At 40.8% G+C, this 13,433-nt stretch overlaps 1 protein-coding gene across 3 annotated transcripts in view; it reads left to right on the forward strand.

Moving 5' to 3' along the window:
* Positions 1-13,433, forward strand: part of PIEZO2 (piezo type mechanosensitive ion channel component 2) — a 655,640-nt gene that overhangs the window by 379,399 nt on the left and 262,808 nt on the right. For all 3 annotated transcript variants that reach the window (XM_019525255.1, XM_019525272.1, XM_019525264.1), the window contains exon 7: positions 1,020-1,233. In XM_019525255.1, the coding sequence (XP_019380800.1) occupies positions 1,020-1,233 (214 nt within the window). The remainder of the gene's footprint in view (positions 1-1,019; positions 1,234-13,433) is intronic.

Genomic DNA, 13,433 nt, shown 5'->3' on the forward strand with positions numbered 1-13,433 from the left:
TGGCTTGGGCCATTGCAGGCATGTGGCTGCATTTCTGGAATCAAAAGTGAATGTCTGTTCACCTGCTTATTGGTTCAGTCTATGCAGCTTAGACTAACCTGCAAAGCTTGAATTTATTTAGCCTCGAGCTTTTTGGCTGTCTGTAGTTAGCCCCTAAACCCTATTACTGTGACTAGTTCTTATGTGTACAGTTCAAAAAATTATGTTCTAAAATTAGAACACAACCAATTAAAGCACAGTCAATAATAATCAGATATCAGAAAATCATACATTGTAGCAGGGGTGTAAAAATCATGGCCTCACAGGCCAGATGAGTGGTTTGGAGCAAGTCCATGGGCCAGATCAGGCCCACAAACCAGCCACCCTCTCTCACCCCATCCCCTAGCACAGGCTGGATCCAGTGCCCATGGCACCTGCTCTGGGACCTAATGCATGTGACAACTGCCCCAGATATTCTAGGATCCATGCCACATATAGTACCCAGTGTGGCTGATCCAGGATCCCACATGGTGCCCAGTGCAGCACAGGTCCAAGAGTGGCCAGGGCAGTTGCTGCATGCAACATGAGTCCCAGACCCTGTGCACAGAGCCAGACCTGCTCATGTTGTGTGCAGCCCATAGGTCTACTCTGAGACCCAGGGACTGCACCAGGGGCTGGATGACACGAATGCAAATCTGAGTTGTGGGCTGTATCTTTAACACCCTTCCAGATAATGGGAGACTAAAGACATTCAATCCATTTAGATGGATAAAGGGGAAAAAAAAAGAGTTAACCTGATTGCAACTTAAAAGAACCAGTGATTGTAGAACATAATACAATGGTTGGAAGCAGAAATTAGACAAATTAAATTAGAAATAGGGTGCAGATTTCTAAAAGTGGTGGTTGCAAAAGTTTATTTAACAATATCATAGGGATGCGATCATTAAATTGTTTTAATGACCACTAGATCATGCTTTAGGGCTAGTAAATTATTTGTTACACCATTATTTTACAAGTGCCCTTGATTTTTGTTCTTCCAGGTATGATGTTGCCATCTTTGACCTCAGCTGTGTATTTCTTTGTGTTTTTGGGACTGTGTACATGGTGGTCCTGTTGCCAAGTATTTGATCCGCTGATATTCAGCTGTCTGTGTGTATTAATGGCTATATTCAGTGCGGGGCACTTGATTGGACTTTATCTGTACCAGTTACAGTTCTTTCAGGAAGTTGTCCCACCAGGTGATTTCTATGCAAGGTAAGTGCAATGTCTACTTTATTTAATTAAACACAAACAGTGCACTTTTCTATTTATACATGTTGCAGTTGTTCTTCCACATCATAACCAACATGATTTTTTAAGATGATAATACCAGAAAAATCTTTGTTCATCCTTTGAAAGTCAAAACATGATATATATTGGATAGGCCCTAGAGAGTGGTGCAAACTCTGTGTATGTGAAAGATAAGCCAGGTATCTGAGGGAATGACAATGTGTACACACCGTCACTTCCTCACCCCCCACAAAAAATAAAAAGCCTGACATGAACCTCTCTTGAATGGCAAAGAATGTATGTGTGTTGCTGCTATTATGGGTTTTTTTTACTTTGAACTAGAAGGCTGCTCTGGCAACTACCCAGGAGTTTATGGATATTGACTACTTTGCATGATATTAGGCAAATTGCAAGTGCCCTTACTTTTGGAGATATACAAACAACCAGACCACTTGGATCAAGAAACAATATGCTTGGATCTGCAGTTACTTGTGTGATAAATATCTATAGGAAGTACTTTGAGCTACACTTTCAGATATGCAAGGGGATTAAAAAAAATAAGAGATGAACTCACAGAGTCATCTAGTTGGTCACTAGTTATATTATCAAAATTACTATGTCAGATTGCTTTTAAGATAAAAATATTTAGTTCCCCTACCATTTATTAAGTTAAAGGCCTCCAATTCAATTTTTTAGCTGTCTGTAGTGTGTATAAGTGAAAGTACATTGGATATTTCAGAATAAATAAGGTTTTTCTGTTTTAACTTGAGTGAAAAATAGTCTAACACTCCTTTATATGTTGTGTTACAGTAGTTAGTACATTCATTCTGTTTCTGGCATTAAATCTTGATGTTTATTTACTATAGATTAATAGTTGTTTTGTAATGTTGGGGCTGCTGACCTTAGGAGGAGGATTTAAGTAGACATATTGTACAAGAAATATAAATCTTCACAAGTAAATCAGAAAAGAGATTCTTACAGTTAGGTTCTTTTTGCCATCTAGAGGCCAGTGTAGGAAATTGTGAATTTTCATAACCTAGGCAGAAGGCACAGCTGTGTGGCACCTTAGGCTGCTTATACTGTACACATACTTGGGACAGGGGGAGATTGTGTTTTAATTCAAGTGGTTTCCAGACAGTCACTCTTAATTAAAATGGCTCACTGTTATGTGTATTAAGCCCCTGTGTGTTTCAAAATGGCCATGGGATGCTTTATCTAAAGCTCATTCAATGAGGCTTGGATAAAGTGCCTCCACAGCCATTTTGGAGGGGAGTTTAATACACCTGACAGTGAGGCAACGCTGGAGCATTCTAGTTAGAACATGGAGCAAACTCGATTAATCAAGTCTGCCCCGATGAATTCTAGTTAGAACATGAATGAGTATGTCTATAGGCACCCTTATAGACCAAGTAGTTTAGGGAGACATGACCATGATGCCTTCTGCTGAACTTAAGACTAACACTGCTAATTACCTCTCTCAAGACGTAGAGAAAGGAAAGTAGTCTCAAGCAGACAGAAATGTTCTGTTCCTTCTTTTTTAATTAATTAGTAGAGGGAAAATAGCTGTAATGGACTTCGAAATTCCCTTTGAATAAGTATGGACCACGATTTGGCCTCAAGAATGATGTCCTGCAGCAACAAATTCTAACTCTGGGTAACATTATTCTCTAGTCCAAAATGTCTACAATTGTATTTTATAGCCTAAACCAGAAAGGTACTCTTGAAATTCATATATTTATAAACAGTCTGTTCTTTTCATATGCATCTAATCCAAACAGAAGCACTGAAGAAAGTTTGCAGTTAGTTGTGATATAGGCTGGCACTAAATGTTTTTGTAACTAATATGACTTTACTGTCTTCCCAATAGAATTTTACTTATAAAATAAATTCTATAAGATTCTTCACAATGCAATACTTGAAAAGCTAAATGTTGTGTGTATTACATGGAATAATTTGGGATATTTTTGTTCATATTTCTCATTTTTTAGAGTATCCATACAAATTAAAAGTACCAACAATAACTACCCACCTCTTTGTTCAAGTTTTAGAATAAGAATATACAGGTGTAAAATATCCTAGTAAAGAGTCAAAGGAGTTTTACAATTTGGGCAAAATTTTTGAGGCTTGGGCTTTAGAACCTTGTCTGATCTTATACACTTTTGGTGACAAAAATCGTAATTTGTTATATATTGAGGGCTATTAATATAAGTGATGTTATATGCCAGAGAGAGAATACATGACATAATTTGAAGGAGCTTATGTCCTAAGTCAAGGCTGGAGGAGAAGCTTGGGGTCTCTGGCTGCTGCTGCAGCCACAGCAGTAGGGGGAATGGTAGCTGGGTGGGTGTCCAGGGGCTGCACTCCTTGTGGGCTGCCATTCTTAATTACACAGTCATACATAAGAGATCACAAGCAAATAGAAGAGGGTTTCATTTCAAAGTTGTGCTTCTATTTATTTCACTTTTTAATCAGAGTTCTTTATTTGGTAGATTGACACTGATGGGCTGCTGAGAAAAAATGTTTTTAGGAGAGGTCTGAATCAAGAGAGGTAGTGGCTGTCCTCCATGGTTGTAGAAGAGGAAGTGCAGAACTGTGGGTGGGAGGAAGACACAAATATGGCATTAAAGAAGGCAGCCTAGGTATTGTATAAGCTGTGGATAAGGGAGTGGAAGGAAATTTTACAGATGAATTGGAATAGTGCAGGAACCTTATTGGAGGATTGCCCATCCTACCAGAAATGTGATGCATTGATAATATGTCCACTATCCTCTACTCTTGCAGCCAGAGCAGTGGGGAGTGGTGGCCCAGTAGGCATCTGGAGGCCACAGTTTAACCCCTCATGGTCTGCCAGTTGGAAAGCCCTGAGTTGGAATATGTCTTCTCACAAATTAATTTCCTAGGTTTTTGAGTTTTTTCCTTTAAGAATAAGTTTTAAAATCATGCAGAACATTTTCTGAGACCATATACCTGCAGGTCCTGATTCTGCATAAAAGACCCATTAAACTCTGTCATGAAATCTGTTTGTGCATTCAATATAAAGGCCATCTCTGAATGGAAAGGTCTTTAGCCATCATTTTATTTTTATTTCTAAATGTATAATATCATCCTAACTGAAAGCCCTTTTCAATGTCACAGACTTGTAGATTCATGTTGCATAAAACCTATACCTGCATTTTACCCCATTTCAGTCCTCCTCTTGCCTGTGGAAGTAAGCCTGGACACCTAGGTCTCTACATTTTTTCTTCTACAGGGCATTTTTTGGTCAAGCAAGTCTCAAAACCACCACATATATACTGGTTAGCTTTCTAGTCTGCATGCATAGATCTAGACTTTTGGATGGCTATGTACATACCAGATTGTTCCTCTGCTCTGGTTACAAAAAGAGAAAGACCCCTCACCTTTCCCCTCAAATAACTCTGTTACTAGAGTACTCTTGACCCTTGGCAAGATATGAAAAGTAATTTTGTGGGAGATACATGAGGCCATGAGAGAGGAAGAAAGCCAGAGGGTATATGGCCCAGTGATGTGGCTGCTGGTCTGGAAGGGAAGGTCCCTGGTTTCTAGACCTGACCCTTGTCCCCATTTAGGGCAGAAGCTTTTCCCTTTGCACTGTCTCCATTCATATTTTCCAATGGCTATGTTAGAGGCTCAGCTTAAAATGGAGCTCTGGAGAAAGGTAGGAACAAGAGGCCTAACTTTTGCTGTGGTGGTTTGAGTGCTATGCTGGAAAGTGAAAGACACACAGTGACCATCCTTAGTCTAAGTTCAGTAGTCATGGGTTTTGGCCAACTCCATTTTTAGGCATCTAAAACCTCTACACATCCACAAAGGACATGCTTATTGGTCTTAGCCACTATTGCGTATGCTAACTCAATAACAGAATTGTCTGCATAGAATGCCAATCTGCACATACATGGGTTTTTTGAGACCTACACAACCAAAAACATGCCAGGTAGATGACCAAATCTGGATGCTTATGTGTCCTGAAGAGTGGAATGCTACCATGACTAATTGCAGAACTGTCATGTAGACCATACATGGAGTGGATCTCCTGTCTAGAAGTCTCTTTTTTTCCAGTAGAGTGGGAATATTTCTCTTGCCTGTGAGCCATTTCTGGCTTTAAGCATTAGGTTTTACCCTGTCTGAGAGCAACAGAATGTCTTTCATATTACACTAATTTTTCAACAGAGATTCATGTTAACAATGTAATGTAACAGAATTCAAGACACTGCTAATATTATTTAGATCTAATTGCTTCTGTAGCTTCCTCAAAGTATTACATCTTTTTTTCTAAGGGGATGGTTGTTTTGCTAACAGCTTGCAAATGCAAGTTCAGTCTCCTGTTGCCAAAAGGCCATACTTGTCCTTGCCATTATGATAATCGCTTGCCTGTTTTATCCAAACTATGAGGTAGCCCAAGGCATGTGCTGTTCTGAGTAATTCCATTCTTTGGAAATGTTTTGCCATAGGTTTTCATCTGCCACAAGTAAGGGCAGGATAAGTCTCATGACTATTTAGGATTCATTTCTTTGCTGTTAGGACATGGAATTAATAGAATGATTTCTAAATGTTATATTAACAATGAATATTCTTCATGAATATCCTATCTGTCCTAAGATCTAATATCTCCTGGCCAAATATTAGGGTCCTTGAATTTTTTATTTTGATGTTACTTTTTTAATATTTGGATTTGAGTAGAGCCTGAAAGGTATTAAACACTTTTCAACCACAATAAAAATGCAGTCGCTGCTCCAAGCAATTCATAAGCTACAATAATAAGTCATGTACTGTGGAGGGAGCTGAACTATCTACAGTCAAATTCTTACACTTGTTTCTAATCCTGTTACACTACTCAGTGCTACAGTAACAGAAGCTGCACTGGTTTGCTAGTTTGGGGGACCCTCCTGGTATATGGGAATTTCTGACAGCTGTAAGGATGACAGGGCTGGCTCTTACGTCACCTCCCTGCAGCCTCCACAGTGAGTGGAATGGCAGAAGTGGACTGCGGTGTGTCTCTTTCCAGCTGAGAGATGGTTCTCAGGGGATTTTTGCCAGCAGGTCTAACTTAAAGCAGAGCATTATGCTCTAACTGGGATTGAGTTTGGAATGGAACTCTGAAGAAAATCAGGTATCCACTATCTGCTTTTGACAACTGCCTTTACCCTGCTGTGTCAAGCAGATAAAGGCTGTGGCAGAAAATCTGATCTCCAGTTCTTTCACACTCAGTGTTAGTTTTTCCCACTTATTACCAAGCCGCTTGGACATCATTAGCTGGCAATTATTGAAGGTTTCCTTGTAGACACTAACAAATGGGGTGTCAAGGCTGGAAGGTGGAGAAGAGGATGGAGGGCATTTAGATAAGAAATAAGTTAAAAACAGGAAGAAACACAGGTGTGAAAGAGGACAATAAGCTTTGAACTGAAGGCAATGCAATGCCACTAACTTAGTTTATAATACAATGTCTATATGTGTTAAAGAGAGGAAAATTCTGCATCTAATCAGTTTTACATCATGTAGTCATACAAAAAGAGCAATACTCTTTTTTATCAGGAAGGTGGCTTAGTATAGTATTAAATCAGTTTACTGCTATTTCAGTAAACTTTGTTATACATACACATTTCTGTCATCTTCTTTAACTATATACTGGATAGGAACTCAAGAAAAACAGAAAGTGAAATTCAGAATGTCCTGTGGTGATTTTATTTGTGTGTGTGTGTGTGTACACACACATATACATGTACACATACATATATACATATGGTTGTACATGTATGTATGTATATACATATGTTACGTGTGTGTGTATGAAAATGAAATGTATACACATGTATATAATATATACATTTATACACGTACATATATGTGTTTGGATAAAAACAATTTCATTTTCTCTTGCATGAGCTGAGTCATCTATTCTAGCTTCATTCTTCTAATGACCAAAACCTTTGAAGGAGAATAAGCCTAATGCAGTAAGTAGATCCTATGATAAGGGACGTATTTCAGTGCTCACTTTCTTATTTATTGGACCAGCCAGAACAACAGAATGTTTTGAAGGATGAGAGTGAGTGTTTTATATCTCTTCACATTGACTCATATAGCCCAGGTAAATGTAGCATGCATTGACTTGAGGAATCCTATCTAGCCCCCCTAGTTCTCTGTCACATGAGGCATTTCCAGAACAATTGGAGGGAAGAAATCTTGTAGAGCAAATATAGGTGGAAGGGGGTGGGAGATGGAAAGGGGAACAGTGAGGACAAACTATTCCTCCCTTAAATGTAAAATTAAATGCTAGAAGTCAAGATTCTGCTTACATCTTTTATAAATGAATGGCTGTGTTTTGAAGGTCAATTTCCAAACATACATTTTTAGTAATTTGAAAAAGGAAAGCTAAGAAACATTGTCTCATTTCTGACCACCTTCCAATGACCATATCAATCTGTTCCCACTGTGTCAGTAATCATATCACTTTATTTTACATATACTGAGGTTAATCCTAAAATTCTGTATATATAAAGGGCTTAGTCCATCTGTCTGTATGTCTCTTTGTCTGCCCATAATGCTTTTGGGGGGCGTGGCTCCAGCCAGTGCTGCATCAAGAATGCCCATCAAGAATGATGGGTAGAGCATGGCTCCAGTGGAGCAGGCCAGGCAGACACAGAGTGGGGTGTGGGAGAGGAGGTGGATGGCGTGGGGCCGGATGTAAAGAGGGGGGTGGAGGCGGTGTGAGGCTGGATGTGGAGCAGTGTGGGGGAGTGGTACAGAGCTGGAAGTGGAGCAGGACGGGTGTCATGGGGCTGGATGCAGAGCGGGGAGTGTGGAGCAGGGCTGGATGCGGAGTGGGGTTGGTTGGTGTACAGTTGGATGCAGAGCAGCGGCAGCAGAGGGCAGTGGGTGGCACTGGGGGGGAGGGAGGCATGGGGCTGGGTGCAGAGCAGAAGGGCAGGGCTGGCACGGGGCCAGATGCAGAGTGGAGGAGTGGTGCAGGGCCAGACACAGAGTGGGGGGTTTAGTTCAGGGCTGGACTCAGAGTGGCAAAGGGGGGCGAGGGATGACAGGGCTGGACGCAGAGCCTGTCCACCCCTGCCATATTTCTTGAAGGGAAGTTCACTAGTAGACAATAAAATGGCAAATAGTTTTCCTTAAATCTGCACAGCAGATACTGTATGATGAGATTGTCCATGTCTCATTGCTTTGTTCAAATAATTGGGTGCTTACAAAAGATAGATGACAAGATGTCATGTGCACAGATTACAGAAAGACAGTTATATTTGTTTAACAAGGAGATTTGTATATGGAAAAGGAAAATCTTATTTTGTCTTTTTTCTGAGTTACAGTGGTTCTATATTTTTCTTAAGAGGCAGTGAAATAGAATTACAGTCAAGAATGCTGTGTTTCTCTTGCTCAGAAAGTTTTTAGAGTGCTTCCATAGGAGGTCATGAGAAATTGAGTCACAGAATACAGTTGATTAAAATAAATGTGGTGTGTTGCTTGGCCATTGGTCAAAAGTAAAAAGCAGAAAAATGCCACTCGCAATCATGCATGCTTTATAACTTAAAAACTAGCAAAACTGCCTGTACTCTCATGTGGAACTTCAATGGCAGATTTGTCTCTTGTGAATCCTTTTTATGTTGGTGTTGGACACAGTCTTGTCCTTGCAATCCTCTAAGCAATTCTCTAAGCACAATGATTGAACAAAGCTAATAGTTGCAGTGGTATTAGAGTTCCAAATGGAACAGGTCCTGTGCATGTGAATGCACATGATGTAAAGGGTGGAGCAGCAAGTGCTCTCACCAGTGTCCCCTGAGTCAGGGGACTGAGTCACAGAGAGCATATCTTGGCACCGCCCTCATCATAAGTAGGGTGAAACCCCTAGCATTATGGGAGCTTTACTACTGACTTCAGTGGGCTAGGATTTCTCTTAGGACTGAATAAAATATTGCTGTGAAATCACGTAGGGCTTAAAGGAGTATAACCTCTTATTTTCTTTAAGAAATCACTTAGAGTTTCCATTTGGAAGGCTACATATTCAGTTCTATAACTTGGAAGAAATCCTACAGTATAAGTCAGGGGTCAACAACCCCTGGCACACGTGCCGAGCATGACACATGAAGGCATTTTGCTCAGCACATGACCACCAGCCTGGGCCCTAGGCAGCTGCTTGGACTTGAAAGCATTGCTGCATCTTGGACTTGAAAGCATTGTCTTCTATTTAGTAGTCTAAGTAAGATTTTTCTACACAAATTGTTTACTTTTTCTGTTTCATTTGTCATGAACAGTGTAGCTTAAGTTGGTTAGGTTCACTTTTTTGGCCAGGTTCATCTGAAATTCATGCTGGTCTTTTCTAGTCAGAAAGACCTACATAGTTACTAGGGATGTGTGAAATGGGCCTTAGTCGATTCGGATTTGGCCCGAATTGGGGACAGTGATTCAATTCATTGATTCGGACCACTGTCCCAGTTCAATTCAGCTGAATCCAAAGATTCAATGCAGATTTGGAGGACAGCAATTTGGCCATAGATACAGCTTTAAATGTTTTTTCTACATACCTTGAGGTATCAGGTGCGGCTTGTGAATGTTGCGCTGGTGGGGCGGATGGAGCATCCCACAGGAGTGCAGGGGGGCCTGCATGCTCAGCGGCGGACTAGGAAGTTGACCAGAAGTACTTCTGGTTCACTTGCAGATCCACTGGGGAGCGCGTAGGAAGTGGACCTGGAAGTGGTCCAGTGGTCCTGGAGTGGTGCCCCCCGCCAGACCCAGGAGTCAGCAGTCACTGAGCTTGTGGGCAGGGAGGGGGGTCCCCCACATACTTCCTGGGGACTCAGAAGTGGACTGGAAGTGCTTCTGGTCCACTTCTGGGTCCGCTGCCACTGTGTTTATGTCCAAATCATCAAATCTCTTCTAATCTGTCTGAATCGATTCGGAAGGTTCCGATTCAATTCAGAGAGATTAAAGGATCTTCTGATTCAATTCAGATTCAGAGATTCGGCCACTGAATTGGGCCAAATTTCTGCCAAATCGAATCAGCAACCAAAGCTTCGCACAGCCGTAATAGCTACAACCTCTGTCTCCCAGAGGCATGCCACTGGCCAGAACAGTCATGTTATATTGCTGAGTTAGCATAGCTAACATTTATAGCACAACTAGGATTCTGCCTAAAATGCTCCAGAAAGTGATGTCACAGCAGGGTTAGTTACAAGCATGGAAAATTAGAACAAACAAGATAATACTGCTACAGTATGTAGATTTACATTAAATGCAAACAACTCAGAAAGGGGAGTTAATAGTAGATGAAGTGGTCATAGCGCTAAGGGAAACTTCTAAGTCTGGAACAGTTTGGTTAACTATCCTTTTTAGTTTTGCTTGCATTTTAGCAAGCTTTAAAGGGTGAAGCTTCAGCAAGGTTTTCAGCCCAGTTGTAGGAGAAAATACTAGATGTAGCAAGAAACATCACAAGCTTGTTCTTGAGACATTTCCATCTCTGTCTCTGAAATACAAACACCAAAAATTCTGAGTACTTATCCAAAGGGATTCCTTTGAGGTCCACTCAGCAAAGGTCATGCAATTAATGGTATGTCTACACTGCATCACTTCTACCTTGCTTGGGTACCACAGCCAGTCTAGCTGAAGCAGACTGATACTTGACACAAGCTAACTGTATGCATATCTATCCAGCTTCTCAAATGTATTTGGCAGTTCATGTTGAGATTTGTGCTGCCTGGCTAGAGCACTACCAGTACCCAGACTAGCTTATTTAAAGCTTATCTATCCACACTGCAGTTATAGGAGTGACTGCAGTGTAGATGTATCTTGAAAGAGCTTGATTTGGCTGCACTTCTTGAAGGTTGGTGATATTATTGCTGCAAAACTCTGCAAATGAAATTTCTGAACAAGGTAATAGGATACTTACTGAATTTTGAGCTACTTGCTGTACTATAGGATCTGGGACAGAAGTTCAATAAACTGATTTAACCTAAATCAGTTAAGTCTGATACTACATCCATCCAAGTTTATTTTAAACCAGGTTCAGCCATTTTGAAAGTGATTTTTATGCACTGAACTTCATTGGGTTAGAGGTTTGAACCAGTTTCCAATCACTTATACTGGTTTATGTCTAATGTCTGTTGTCCATGCTTATTAATGGCTTATTATCATCTCCCACATCCGTGCAAATCTCTCTCCACTTCACAGGTGTTAATAACCCACTATGCTTTTTAATGGTCTTGATGTTCCACTATTCAAGCTATCTTTTTCAGGACTTCTGCTGTCTGTTACACATTTCTAGTAATATCTCTCTTCTATTTCCTTGCAGACTGTTTTTAGCTCTATCTAAAAACCTTAACTCAGGTGTGCCAATACCTCAGAGTTAGAAATGACTGACACTGAAATATTGAAAGCACAGTCAAGATGCTCAAGAAGGCTAGATTTTGTTTTATGAACCTAAATAAGAGAAATACACTTAACTATAATAATTATGGGACTAATGACACAATCTCTTGTGACTATTTTGCCTAGTTTGTTGTGTTTTCTAAACTTAATGTATAATCTAGCAAATTAGTACACATTCCAATACAGTTATATTTGTTTTTGCTTTGATCTTAAACTGAGAAATACAGCACTAGCTCCCTAGCATATTAGTAACACTTCTAGTTTCTCTTTAACTGGAGAAAAATGTGTTATGTTCTATGTGATGATGCACCACACCATCTGCATCCCCCTTTTCAAAATCCTAGATCCACCCATATGAGGAGATAAGGGCGGAGCTAAGCAGATAAAAACAGTCTCAGGCTTCAGGTGTGAGGAGATAAGCAAATAAAGGGCAGGCTCAGGCTCTTCCTGCTGGCTGCTCCCCTGCCCCCACTGCCTGCCTACTCTGCAAGGAGGTAAGCCCTGTAATAAATCAATTTGTTTTTAAAATGGGGTACTGCTCAATTCACAAAAGTTTTGGAGGGGTGCCTGGAGTCTGACAAGGAGTGATCTGCATGTGAAAAGATTGAGAACCACTAAATAAGACTCAACTTAAAAATGACATAAACCAAAAGAAATACTAAGATGTTGAAAAGCAATGACATTCTGCACATGGAAAACACCAGTTTCCAAAGCTGCATTTTGTTATAGTGGTGAGCAAGGTTGAAACTGGTAAATTTTTTGGCAGACATGCTTGTTGGTTGGACTTCTGCACAGGTGGTTCTCATTAATGAGAGGAGGGGAAAGTCTTGGCATTCAGAATGATACATACGCTGTATCCGGAAACTAGGCTTGGATTGTGGACATAAAATCAGTCACTGTTACATGACTTAACATTGGCTACAAGCCACTTCCTTCCCCTCTTCTATCACTAAATAGCAAGCAGAATATTGCCACAAAAGGGAAAGGTGCATCCTTCTTCTGGTTTCCTGTAAAGAAATTTTGGACCAGATTTTCAAAGTTTTCATAGACTATGATAAATCCCAAAATATGTTTGACTAAATCAGATGTGTATACACACAATTGATATCCTAATGTTCACTTGGTCATTTAGGCATGTAAAGTGGCCCTATGCCCTTCCCAGTGAAGTCAAAAACAAAACCTCCACCTGCAGTTTGTGGAAGTCAGATCTGGTATATACACATACCACAAGCATATGATGATAACTGATTTGCTCATTCATGTTAGAGCATCTGCCTCCATATATCACTTGCTGGCGGGCAGGAGAAATATTATGTGGGAGAGCTGAGAACTGTTGCAGGGCTGATGTGCCCTGGCAGCGAAGCAGTGCACAGCGGGGGCACTGGGTGCTGCACTGCGGCGGCGGGGTGGGGCGGGACATGACATGGCAGTGGTGCCAAGCAGCACCAAGAACTACAGGACAGCAGCACCACGGTGCTGCTGCTGTTGCCGGCTGTTGCAAAATTAGTTTTGAGAGGCTAAGCCCCATTAGGCCTGGCCTTCCACTGCGTATGCCTGGCTGGTGTATGCATAGTGATAACTTCTGGCTCTTTAATTTTATATTAGTATTGCTAAATAAACACACAGTTACGGCCCATAACTGCTGAACAAATGTCCATAGCTCTTCCCAGAAGTAAGACACAGTACCATAGTTTCCTTGAATCCCTATCTTTACTACTTTGTGATAGTAAGAGGAACGAATTATGATTAGCAATTTACTCCTGGCATAGCGAGCCTCTCCTTACTTTTTCCTAACACCT

The sequence above is a fragment of the Gavialis gangeticus genome, unplaced genomic scaffold, assembly GCF_001723915.1.
Source record: "Gavialis gangeticus isolate Ggan-Ray unplaced genomic scaffold, GavGan_comp1, whole genome shotgun sequence".
Taxonomy (NCBI): Eukaryota; Metazoa; Chordata; order Crocodylia; family Gavialidae; genus Gavialis; species Gavialis gangeticus.